At 46.0% G+C, this 13,752-nt stretch overlaps 1 protein-coding gene across 1 annotated transcript in view; it reads left to right on the forward strand.

The window, feature by feature from the left end:
* The window catches only part of lama3 (laminin, alpha 3), a 340,063-nt gene that overhangs the window by 280,796 nt on the left and 45,515 nt on the right, over positions 1-13,752 (forward strand). Inside the window, exons 58-62 of the mRNA XM_085993930.1 lie at positions 442-624; positions 1,949-2,088; positions 2,766-2,963; positions 3,073-3,209; positions 8,170-8,335. Coding sequence (XP_085850056.1) covers positions 442-624; positions 1,949-2,088; positions 2,766-2,963; positions 3,073-3,209; positions 8,170-8,335 — 824 coding nt within the window. The remainder of the gene's footprint in view (positions 1-441; positions 625-1,948; positions 2,089-2,765; positions 2,964-3,072; positions 3,210-8,169; positions 8,336-13,752) is intronic.

Below are 13,752 nucleotides of genomic sequence, written 5' to 3' on the forward strand. Positions count from 1 at the left end.
GGCCATTCAGCCCTTGAGCCTGTCCCGCCATTCAGTGAGATCATGGCTGATCTGTATTTTAACTCCATCTACCCGCTTTGGTTCCCTAACCCTTAATACCCTTACCCAACAAAAATCTTTCAATCTCAGTTTTGAAATTTTCAATTGACCCCCCTAGCCTCAACAGCTTTTTGGGGGAGAGAGTTCCAGATTTCCACTCCCCTTTGTGTGAAGAAGTGCTTCCTGACATCACCCCTGAACGGCCCGGCTCAAATTTGAGGGTTATGGCCCCCTGTTCGGGACTCCCCCCACCAGAGGAAATAGTTTCTCTCTCTCTATCCTATCGAATCCTTTAATCATCTTAAACACCCCTTAATTTTCTGCACTCGAGGGATGTATCTTGTCATTATTACATCCTGTTGTTACTAAAGTAATCATTTTCAATATGTTCTATTTTTCCAGATGATGTCGGTGAGGCTTTAGACCGAGCAAAGGATACTGCCGCTGGAGCAAATGACATGGCTACTCGAGTGATGGACAGATTACAGCCAATAATGAATGATGTAAGAAACCTCAACAAGACATCAGACAATATTCCAAACATTGATGAATTTAACACAGCATTAAATGAAGCAGAAGAATCGGGTGAGTAGAGTGGCATCCATTGGAGAGTAATGTAAACTCCCTCCCTGACAGTAAGGAAAAAAAGGAAATGATCTGCTGTTCTTACCCATTCCGAGCCCACACGTGCCTCCAGTCCTACACCAATGTGGGCTGACTCTTAGCTGCCCTTCGAAATGGCCCAGCAAGTCACTCAGTTGAATTAAACCACTACAAGGAACACCACACAGACTGCAGATGTTCAAGAAAAAGGTCCTCCACCACTATCTCAGGGCAACTAGGGATGTGCAATAAATACCGGCCTTGCCAGCGAATGTCCATTCATTATAATAGAGTGAACTGACATATAATATGCGTCCTTTGAAAATGCTATTTACAGTAATGTAAGAAAGCAAGAAAGTTATGCTGAACCTTTATAAAACACTGGTTAGGCCTCAGTATTGTGTCCAATTCTGGGCACCGCACTTTAAGAAGGATGTCACGGCCTTGGAGAGGGGGCAGAGGAGATTTACTAGAATGGTACCAGGTATGAGGGACTTCAGTTATGTGGAGAGACTGGAGAAGCTGGGTTTGTTCTCCTTTGAGCAATTAAGGGGAGATTTAATAGAGGCATTCAAAATTATGAAGGGTTTTGATAGAATAAATAAGGAGAAATTCTTTCCACTTGCAGAAATGTCAGTAACCAGAGGACACAGATTTAAGGTATTTGGCAAAAGAACCAGAGGGGAGATGAGGAGAAATTTTTTAACACAGCAAGTTATGATCTGGAATGCGCTGACTGAAAGGGTGGGGGAAGCGGATTCAGTAATAACTTTCAAAAGGGGATTGGATAAATACTTAAAGGGGACAACAATGTGCAGGGCTATGGGGAAAAAGTAGGGGGAATGGGGGGCAGGGTGGCATAGTGGTTAGCACTGTTGCCTCACAGCGCCAGGGACCCGGGTTCAAATCTGGCCTCAGGCGACTGTCTGTGTGGAGTTTGCACATTCTCCCAGTGTCTGCGTGGGTTTCCTCCGGGTGCTCCGGTTTCCTCCCACAGTCCAAAGATGTGTGGGTTAGGTTGATTTGGCTAAGATAAATTGACCCTTAGTGTTAGGGGATTAAATACGTGGGGTTACAGGGATAGGGTGGGATATGTGTCGGTGCAGGCTCGATAGGCCGAAATGGCCTCTATCTGCACTGTGGGGATTCTGTGTGTGATTAATTGGAGAGCTCTTATAGGCACGATGGGCCGAATGGCCGCCTTTTGTGCACTATGATTCTGAACACTAATATGATATTTTCACCAGCTAGGCTAACAGGTGTTTGCAATAACAATTGAACTTCGGTTATTTCTTCTCTTTCACAGTAAGAAATTTGACTGATACCCTACCGGGCCTTGTCCAGAAGCTAAAGGATTTAAGCCAAATCCAACCTGTCAATAACATCTCCAAAAATATAGACCGAATCAGAGAGCTCATTGATCAGGCCAGGGAAGCTGCAAATAAGGTTTGTTTTTAAAAAAATTTTTTTTAGCAACGTCAAGGACTTGTGGATTAAAATCTAGAGGATTGAATCAATGTTCCCTGTAATTTTTTTTGACCCTGCGGGCCATTGAAAGTACTGCACGTGCGCGGTTATTACTTTGAAAAGCCGGCTGTGCGGGTTCTCTGGAGCGCTGCGCAGCCGCGTAGCTTAAAGTGAACATTGGATTGAATATTTATTTGAATTACCTTGCATAGTAACTAAACTGGTGTTTTCTGTATTATAAAAAGCACCCAAATGTGTGAAGTTAATTTGTTTTTAAATCACCGTTGGCAACATAGGAACAGGAGGAGGCCATTCAGCCCCTCCAGCCTGTTCCACTATTCAATTAGATCATGGCTGATCTGTATCTTAACTCCATCTACCCGCCTTGGTTCCATAACCCTGCCCTCTCAGGTTGACGGAAAAGATCCCTGGGGACTATTTCGAAGAAGAGCAGGGGTGTTCTCCCCAGTGTCCTGGCCAATATTTGTCCCTCAACCAACATCACGAGAATGACTCCACTTCAAAAGTACTTCATTGGCTGTAAAGCGCTTTTGGATGTCCTGAGGTCATGAAAGGTGCTATATAAATGCAAAGCTCTAGCTTTATTTTATTGAATAATTTTCTAAAACTTTTCTCTTTTCCCTCTGTGGTTGTAGATAAATGTGGCAATGAAATTCAACGGTGATTCTGGTGTAGAAGTGCGTCTTCCTGACAGTCTAGACCCCTTAAAAGCTTATTCATCCCTACTGTTGTACCTGAAACGGCCAGATAAGGAACCATCCCGAGGAGACAATGTCAGGCGGAAGCGACAGGATTCCAAAAACATGTTCGTTTTCTATCTAGGCAACAAGGATGTAAGTATTCTTCTTCCCTTGGTTAAAGGGACGTGGGCAAGTTACAAGGAGCAAAATGACTAAGTATGCCATCTTATGTGTTGTACAAATTATTTCCCTTTGGTACCAGACTTCTAAGGATTACATGGGCATGGCACTGGAAGATGAGAAGCTGGTTACTGTCTACAAACTAGGAAATCAAGAAGTGAGAATAGCTTCTGACAAACCAGTCAGCACCAAACATTTTGACAATGTCAAATTCGAGAGGTAATGCATGGTCTTAACTTATTTCAATTTCTTGTAAAGTTGCTGTTTGTTGCAAATCTACATACTGTGTAAACATACCTGTATAGAGTGTGTTAGATCCGTGGTTCAGTGGATAAATAATTACACAGATGCTGTACATAAACAAATAACAGGTCTTTACTGGAGGAGGGCAATCTCTAGACTGGAGTACAGAGGCATGCGCACAGCTTATATACTGGTGTGGTTACTGCCGGTACTACAGTATACAGGAGCTGTAAAAAGTAGTTCTGACTTAAAGCACATACACTACAATTCCTCCCTTTTTAGATTAATAATACCCCCTTAATATTCAAATAACCATTACATTTTTACATGTACATTCAATAACAAAAGTCCATTTATAGATTCAGTCTTTGGGGCGGCTTCCTGACCCTTTCGGGATAGCGCCTTTCCGAAGGTTCTTGTTCTTGGTGCAGAGGCGATTCTGACCCCCTTTCACCGGGTAGTTCATCGGGTTCCACTGCTACTGGGTCTGAAGTAGATACTACCGGTATGTCGGGTTCATCCCCAGGTACTCGAGACATGGGGTTGACGCATTCCTGTGATGCTAAGATCTGATTGACGTGGCATCTCACAATGTTCTCCCCGACATCCACTGTGTACATTAATGGCCCCTGCCTTGTACATATTGTTCCGGGTTGCCACTTCTCTGTTCGATAGTCCCGGGCCAAGACTGGTTGCCCTACATTGAAGCTCCTTGTCGGCTTCTCGTTGATGTGCTGGAATTGTTTGTCCTCAACATTTCTTCGCACATTTGGTCTGAGCAAGTCCAGACGAGATCTCAACCTTCGGTTAAAGAACATCATGGCCGGGGTCTGGTTGGTAACTGCATGTGTCGCGTTTCGGTAGGCTAATAAGAAATTGTCCATCTTATGCTGTAGTGGAATTTCCTCATCGCACATGGCCTTTATCGCCTTCTTAAAGGTTTGTACGAACCTCTCAGCCAATCCATTGGTGGCTGGATGATACAGGGCGGATGTGTAATGCCTTACCCCATTCCTTTTCATGAATTTTTGGAACTCATCGGACACAAACTGTGGTCCATTATCAGAGCAGATCTGCTCTGGCAACCCGTTTCTGGCAAATATGGTCCGTAGGACTGCAATCGTTTTCTCTGTAGTGGTTGAAGACATCTTTATCACCTCAGGCCACTTTGAATGAGCATCCACTGCTATTAAGAACATTGAGTCCATGAATGGACCAGCAAAATCAATGTGCACCCGTTGCCATGGAGAGGATGGCCACTCCCATGGATGTAGAGGGGCATGTGGTGGTGCATTTTGGACCTTCTGGCATCCTAAGCAGCTCTTAGTTAGGTCTTCGATTTGTTGATCGTTTCCCGGCCACCACACATAAGCCCTAGCGAGGCTTTTCATTTTCACTCCCCCCAGATGACCTTCATGTAGTTCATTTAGCACTCTCTCCCTTAACTTGGGTGGAATCACCACTCTGGATCCACACATCACTGTCCCCTGGCATACTGACAGCTGTTCTCTTCTGGATGAGAATGCTGGCAACAGTGAGTCGCCATGTGTTGGCCATCCCCTCACCATCAATTCATATACCCGTGACAGCGTCGGATCATTGCGGGTCTCCTCTATATCCGCGTTTGTTACTGGCAATCGTTCAATTATCGACGAATAAAATATCTCGATAGGGTCCACTGCTGGTGCTTCCTCCACAGTAGGCAGTGGCAGGCGCAATAGCCCATCAGCGTTCCCATGCTGTCTCGTGCCTTTATATTCTATTTCATATTGATTCGCCCCTAGAAACAGGGACCATCTTTGTAACCGCTGTGCAGTCATTACTGGCATGCCCTTCTTAGGATTAAAGATGGAGACAAGTGGTTGGTGGTCCTCCATTTGGCAATACATATATATCCATTTTAGGTATTTCCTGACCTTTATATGTCACTTTCACCCTTATTTTTCCTTTGGGGTAGACTTTTTGCCCCGTATACGTCTTCAAGACAATCTCTGTAGCTTTCAAGGGTATGTGTGAAAATAGCCGCTTGTAGTCTCTTTGATTTATGACTGTTAGAGCTGACCCTGTGTCCAATTCCATTTCCACTTGGACTCCGTCTATCTTGAGTGTAACCCAGATAGTCTGGTGATCCTCCATTTCGGTTACATTGTGTAGTTTCAGACAACCCAGCTCCTTGCTTCCGGAGTCTGTGTCACTTTTCTGTTCGTCTGAACCACTGTCCATCACGTGGTGTACCTTTTTGTACTTCTCCTGTGGAGATTTCTTACTGTTGGTTTTCTTCCCAGACCTGCAGACTCTTGCTATGTGTCCTGCTTTCCCACACTGTCTGCACACTTGGTCCTTGAACCAACAATCTTTCTGGTCATGTGTTGTTCTGTCGCAGCGATAGCACTTCCCTGTTCCATAGGTCATTTAGTTGGTGCCATATTCTTGCGGTCTCCGTTGTATCTCTGCAGCGCCCCTTGCGGCTGCTTCGTGTGATACTGCCATACTGAAAGCTTTGTCCAGCGTAAGGTCCTTTTCTGATAGAAGCCGTTTCTGGGTTCCTTCACTTTGTAGCCCACACACAAACTTGTCCCTTAACGTGTCTGCTAGTCTCGCTCCAAACTGGCAGTATTTCGATAGCTTGTGCAGTTCCGTTAGGTACTCAGCATTGCTTTCGTCTTTGTGTTGGTTCCTTTTATGGAACTTAAATCGTTCTGCTATCAGCAGCGGTGTGGGGTTTAAGTGGTCCTGTAGGATTTCTACTATGCTTTCAAAATTCTTGTTTACCGGCTTCTCTGGGGTTATTAGATTTCGCAGTAACCCATAAGTTTTTGCACCCATGGAATTTAACAGAACCAGTGCTTTATTAGCATCTGGCACTTCATTCGCCCTGCAGTACACCTCAATACGTTCCACATATGTCGCCCAATCTTCGACTTCATTGTCGAACGCAGAGATACTGCCACTCTTCGGCATCCTTGGTTGTGCGTTAACTATCACCAATGGCGCCTCCCGCGCTTCCCCTTCTTCTCCGCTGGCACAAAATGGCGTCTCCCGCGCTTTCCTTCCTTCCCGCGCTCGCCCATCATCTCCGCTGCGGCTTCGCAAAATGGCGTCTCCCGCGCGCTCCCTTCTCCGCGGCTCAATGGCGCCTCCCGCGCTCTCCCTGCTTCTCCGCGGCTCAATGGCGTCTCCCGCGCTCTCCCTGCTTCTCCGCGGCTCAATGGCGTCTCCCCTTGCTTCGCCCCGCGGACCCTGATCAGCCCGTGATCCCTGGCTGTGCTCTGCGCGTTCTTCTCTTGATATTTGTCGACGCCGCTCAGTCTAGAACCTGGCTGTTTCTTACCCTCTCTCCGGTTTTGCAGTATTTTTCCTCGACGCCGCTCGGTGATCAACCCCCGGCTGCGCCCTGCTCTCTTCACCCTTTTTCTTACCCCGTCAACGCTGCCCGGCTCTCTCTCTCTCTCTGCCGTCGGTCGGCTCCAGCCGCCGCTGCTCGGGAAGGGTCTGCTCTGGACCTGTCGTCGGTCTCTTACTGCTCGTTGTGGCTGGGGAACCAAGCCCGGCTCTCCACAGCCTCCCCAGCGAAGTTGGATCTCTGCCTGACTGCTGGGCGATTGCTCGCGGTCGACGCCCGTGTTCCTGGACTCGACTATTTTTTTTTTTTTTTAATGTTGCAGGTAGATTCGCATCAACACTCGTCGCCACTGGTAGATCCGTGGTTCAGTGGATAAATAATTACACGGATGCTGTACATAAACAAATAACAGGTCTTTACTGGAGGAGGGCAATCTCTTGACTGGAGTACAGAGGCATGCGCACAGCTTATATACCGGTGTGGTTACTGCCGGTACTACAGTATACAGGAGCTGTAAAAAGTAGTTCTGACTTAAAGCACATACACTACAGAGTGCACAAGCAACTGTTCTACCAGGCAACAAATAAGTGTTTACACAAAGGACCAGGAGGAGGCCATTCAGCTCTCCAGCCTGTTCCTCCATTCAATTAGATCGTGGCTGATCCGTATCTTAACTCCATCTACCCGCCTTGGTTCCATAATCTTTAATACCCTTACCTAACAAAAATCTATCAATCCCAGTTTTGGAATTTTCAATTGACCCTCAGCCTCAACAGCTTTTTGGGGGCGAGAGTTCCAGATTTTCACTCCCCTTTGTGTGAAGAAGTGCTTCTTGACATCACCCCTAAACAGCCTGGCTCTAATTTTAAGGTTATGCCCCCTTGTTCTGGACTCCCCCCACCAGAGGAAATAGTCTCTATCTACCCGATCAAATCTTTTAATCATCTTAAACACCTCAATTAGATCACCCCTTAATCTTCTATACTCAAGGCTAGTCCGGTCCTTGTAATTTAACCCTATTAGTCTGGTGAATCTGAGCTGCACCCCCTCCAAAGCCAGTATATCCTTCCTGAGGTGCGGGGCCCAGAACTGAACGCAGTTACTCCAGTCAGGGTCTAGCCAGAGCTTTATACAACTGTAGCATAACGTCCACCCCTTTGTATTGCAGCCCCCACTTTGAGATAAAGGCTAACATTCCAAAGGGTATCCAACCTGCAGCCTTCAGATCATATACAAACCAGCCTTCAAAGCCCAGACAATTTAGCCCTGTGTGCACTTATATTTCTTATTTTGTTGGACCTGGAAGTTTGGAAAGGGCTGTTGCCTCTTTGATGAGTAAATCTTCAAACAGATCAACAAGATATTTTGGGTAATATGCAGATTAATGGGGACGTGGACTTAAACTTTATACTTGGCGCTCGAGGCTCCATGATACATATCTTTGGCAGCACACTATGACAAAAGCTTGGATAGCTCTGGTTTACACCACAAAAGAAGTCTCCGCAAATATGTCACTTGTGCAGCCGAATCTACTGGAAATTTGTAATTTCCTCATATGAAGTCCTGTGTTTCATGGAAACTCTTCTGTTGCAGGATCCTGCAGTACAGCCTCTTAAACTACAGTCTAGTCAATCCCATCAGTGGTAAACTAGTTGAAAGCGTGCCGTACAGAAAAACCGCAAGTGGAGATGACCTGCTACTTAATCTTGATCGAAAGGATACTGTCTTCTATGTTGGAGGGTTTCCCACCACTTTTACGGTAAAAATCAACTATTTTGCTATCTTTATTTAAGGATTCTGCACAATAAACTTTAGGAATATAGGAAAAGGAGTAGGCCATCGCATAAAATTAAATATAATGTACAGGAAACTTTGTTATATCCGGCACCGACGGGACCGAGCTGTTGCCGTCCCATCAAAACTGCCGGACATACCAGCATTAATGTCATAGAGTCATAGAGTTATACAGCACGGATAGAGGCCCTTCGGCCCATCGTGTCCGTGCCGGCCATCAAGCCCTGTCTAATCTAATCCCATATTCCAGCATTTGGTCCGTAGCCTTGTATGTTATGGCATTTCAAGTGCTCATCCAAATGCTTCTTAAATGTTGTGAGGGTTCCTGCCTCCACAACCCTTTCAGGCAGTGAGTTCCAGACTCCAACCACCCTCTGGGTGAAAAAGTTCTTTCTCAAATCCCCTCTAAACCTCCCGCCCTTTACCTTGAATCTATGCCCCCTAGTTATTGACCCCTCTACTAAGGGAAAAAGCTCCTCAGTATCCATCCTATCTATGCCCCTCATAATTTTGTACACCTCAATCATGTCCCCCCTCAGCCTCCTCTGCTCCAAGGAAAACAAACCCAATCTGCCCAGTCTTTCTTCATAGCTGAAGCGCTCCAGCCCTGGTAACATCCTGGTGAATCTCCTCTGCACCCTCTCCAAAGCGATCACATCCTTCCTGTAGTGTGGCGACCAGAACTGCACACAGTATTCCAGCTGTGGCCTAACCAGTGTTTTATACAGCTCCATCATAACCTCCTTGCTCTTATATTCAATGCCTCGGCTAATGCAGGCAAGTATCCCATATGCCTTTTTTACCACCTTATCCACCTGTTCCGCCGCCTTCAGGGATCTGTGTACTTGCACACCCAGATCCCTCTGCCCCTCCGTCTTGCCTAGGGTCTTACCATTCATTGTGTATTCCCTTGCCTTGTTAGTCCCCCCAAAGTGCATCACCTCGCACTTTTCCGGGTTAAATTCCATTTGCCACTGTTCCGCCCATCTGACCAACCCATCTATATCGTCCTGCAGACTGAGGCTACCCTCCTCGCTATTTACCACCCTACCAATTTTTGTATCATCCGCGAACTTACTGATCATACCTTTTACATTCATATCCAAGTCATTAATGTAGACCACAAACAGCAAGGGACCCAGCACCGATCCCTGTGGTACCCCACTGGCCACAGGCTTCCAGTCACAAAAACAACCTTCGACCATCACCCTCTGCCTTCTGCCACTAAGCCAGTTTTGTATCCAATGTGCCAAGGCACCCTGGATTCCATGGGCTCTTACCTTCTTGACCAGTCTCCTGTGCGGGACTTTATCGAAGGCCTTACTGAAATCCATGTATACCACATCCACTGCGTTACCCTCATCCACACACCTAGTCACCCCCTCAAAAAATTCAATCAAATTAGTCAGACATGATCTTCCCTTGACAAAGCCATGTTGACTATCCCTGATTAATCCTTGTCTCTCCAAGTGGAGACTAATTTTGTCCCTCAGAATTTTTTCCAATAATTTTCCTACCACTGATGTTAGGCTCACTGGCCTGTAGTTCCCCGGTTTTTCCCTACTTCCCTTCTTGAATAATGGTACTACATTAGCGGTTCTCCAGTCCTCTGGCACATCCCCTGTGGCCAGAGAGGTCCTGAATATATGTGTTAGAGCCCCCGCAATCTCTTCCTTTGCCTCACACAGCAGCCTGGGATACATTTCGTCCGGGCCTGGGGATTTATCCATTTTTAGGCCTGCTAAAACCGCCAATACCTCCTCCCTCTCGATGTTAATATGTTCGAGCATATCACAGTCCCCCCGCCCTATTTCTATGTCTACATCGTCCTCCTCCATAGTGAAAACAGATGCAAAAAATTCATTTAGAACCCCTCCTACATCTTCCGGCTCCACACACAGATTGCCACTTTTGTCCCTAATGGGCCCTATTTTTTCCCTAATTATCCTCTTACCCTTAATATACTTACAAAACATCTTAGGATTTTCCTTTATTTTGCTCGCCAGTGTTATTTCATGGCCCCTCCTTGATCTCATTTCTTTTTTAAGTATCCCCCTGCACTTTTTGTACTCCTCTAGGGCTTCCTCCGTCTTTAGCCTTTTGTATCTGCCAAAAGCCCTCCTTTTTTTCCTAATCCATTCTCGTATATCCCCTGACATCCAAGGTTCCCTGTGGTTTTTGGAACCACCCTTGACCTTTACGGGAACATGTTGCCATTGTATGATCTCAATCTCCCTTCTGAAAGCCTCCCATTGCTCCGATGCGGATTTTCCTACAAGTAGCTGATCCCAGTCCATTTTGGCCAGATCCTGCCTTATCCTATTAAAATCGGCCTTCCCCCAATTTAGAACCTTTATTTCTGGCCCATCCCTGTCCTTTTCCATGACCACCTTAAATCTCACCATATTATGGTCACTGTCACCAAAGTGCTCACCTACTAGCGCTTTTTCCACTTGGCCGGCCACATTCCCTAGAATTAGGTCCAGTACCGCCCCCTCTCTTGTAGGACTTTCTACATGCTGGCTCAAAAAGCTCTCCTGGATGCACTTTAAGAATTCTACACCCTCTGAGCCTTTCACACTCTGACTATCCCAGTTAATATTGGGGAAGTTGAAATCCCCCATTATTATTACCCTATTATTTGCACATTTCTCTGAGATTTGCCTACATATCTGTTCCTCTATCTCCCCCTGACTGTTTGGAGGCCTATAGTACACTCCCAGCAAAGTGCTTGCCCCCTTTTTGTTTTTAAGCTCCACCCATATGGCCTCATTAGAGGAACCTGCTAATATATCATCCCTCCTTACTGCAGTAATTGACTCCTTAATTAATATTGCGACACCCCCTCCTCTTTTACCTCCCCCTCTGTCTCGCCTGAAGATTCTGTACCCCGGAATATTGAGCTGCCAGTCTTGCCCCTCCCTCAACCATGTCTCCGTGATAGCAACAATATCATACTCCCATGTGTTTATCAACACCTTCAGTTCATCCACCTTATTTGCAAGACTCCTTGCATTAAAATAGATGCCATCCAGCCTTGCCCTTATATATTTGCCCTGTCTATAATTGGCAGCACATCACCCCCTATTTCAGCTCCTCTCTGTATCCCATCCCCCTGCCAAGTTAGTTTAAACCCCCCCCAACAGTGCTAGCAAACCTCCCCGCAAGGATATTTGTCCCGTTCTGGTTCAGGCGCAACCCGTCCGACTTGTACAAGTCCCACCTTTCCCAGAAGCAGGCCCAGTGATCCAGGAAACTAAAACCCTCCCTCCTACACCAACTCTTTAGCCACGCATTCATCTGCACTATCCTCCTATTCCTATACTCACTAGCACGTGGCACTGGGAGTAATCCAGAGATTACAACCTTTGAGGTCCTGCTCTTTAATCTGTTACCTAGCTCCCTAAATTCTTGATGCAGGACCTCATCCCCCTTCCTACCTATGTCGTTGGTCCCAATGTGGACCACGACCTCTGCCTGCTCACCCTCCCCCTTAAGAATGCCCTGTAGCCGGGCATACGGAGGTTTTCATCTCCGTATCTGACAACAAACACTGTTGCTTAGCAACAGCTTCAAACAGTCGGCCGGTACCTTGGAAACATCTCTGTAGCTTAGCAACAGCTTCAGAGAGACTTTCCAGAGCCTGACCTGTTGAAAAAAAAGCCACGAGAAGAATAAAAAACCTAACAAAACGGCTCCTGATTTCTGCCGGTAGATCGAAGTTTCCGGACATACAACCTCCGGATAAACCAAAGTCTCCTGTATAGCACAGAAACGGGCCATGAGGCTCAACAGGTCCATGCGGTGTTTATGCTCCACACAAGCCTCCTCCCACCTTACTTCATCTCGCCCTACCTACATATCCTTCTATTCCTTTCTCCCTCATGTCTAGCCTCCCCTTAAATGCATCAATACTATTCACCTCAACCACTTCCTGTGGTAGCGAGTTCCACATTCTCACCACTCTCTGGGTAAAGAAGTTTCTCCTGAATTCCTTATTGGGTTTATTGGTGACTATCTTATATTTAATGCCCCTAGTTTTGGACTCCCCCATAAGTGGAAATACCTTTCCTATGTCAGCCTGTCGAGCCTGTTCCACCATTCAATTAGATCATGTCTGAACTGTATCTTAACTCCATCTACTCACCTTGGTTCCGTAATCCTTAATACTCTTGCCAAACAAAAATCTATGAATCTCAGTTTTGAAATTTTCAATTGACCCCCAGTCTCAACAGCTTTTTGGGAGAGTGTTCCAGATTTCCACTACACCTTGTGTGAAGAAGTGCTTCTCTGAACGGCCTGTTAAGGTTATGCCCCCCTTGTTCTGGACTCTCCCACCAAACGAAATAGTTTCTCTTTCTCTACCCTATCAACTCCTTTAATCATCGAAAACACTTCAATTAGATCACCTGTCAATCTTCAATATTCAAGGCAAAACAAGCCTAGTCTGTGCAACCTGTCCTCATAGTTTAACCCTTTTAGCCCCGGTATCATTCTGCTGAATCTGCGCTGCTCCCTCTCCAAGGCCGATATATCCTTCCTGAGGTGCGGGGCCCAGAACTGACCGCAGTGCTCTAACTAGGGTCTGACCAGGGCTTTGTGCGACTGTAACATAACTTCCGCCCTTTTGTATTCCAGCCCTCTTGACTTAAAGGCCAGCATTCCATTTGCCTTCCTAATTATTTGCTGTATCTGCATGCTAACTTTTTGTGTTTCATGTATGAGGACACTCAGATCCCTCTGTACCGCAGCATTCTGTAGTCTCCATTTAAATAATATTTTGCTTTTTTATTCTTCCTACCAAAGTGGATAACCTCACATTTCCCCACATTATACTCCATCTGCCAGATTTTTGCCCACTCACTTAACCTATCTATATCCCTTTGCAGATTCATTGTGTACTCCTCACAACTTGCTTTCCCACTTATCTTTGTATCGTCAGCAAATTTGGCTACAGTACACTCGGTCCCTTCATCCAAGTCTTTAATATAGATTGTAAGCAGTTGAAACATAGAAACATAGAAGATAGAAGCAGGAGTAGGCCATTCGGCCCCTCGAGCCTGCTCCGCCATTCAATGAGATCATGGCTGATCATCCAAATTCAGTACCCTGTCCCTGCCTTCTCCCCATACCCCTTGATCCCTTTAGCCTTAAGAAAAATATCTAACTCCTTCTTGAATATATTTAATGAATTGGCCTCAACTGCCTTGTGTGGTAGAGAATTCCACAGGTTCACCACTCTCTGGGTGAAGAAATTCCTCCTCATCTCAGTCCTAAATGGCTTACCCCTTATCCTTAGACTGTGACCCCTGGTTCTGGACTCCCCAGCCATCGGGAACATCCTTCCTGCATCTAGTCTGTCCAGTCCTGTCAGAATTTTAT

Source organism: Somniosus microcephalus, chromosome 7 (assembly GCF_052327205.1).
Source record: "Somniosus microcephalus isolate GS21.2 chromosome 7, FLI_Smic_1.0, whole genome shotgun sequence".
Lineage (NCBI taxonomy): Eukaryota > Metazoa > Chordata > Chondrichthyes > Squaliformes > Somniosidae > Somniosus > Somniosus microcephalus.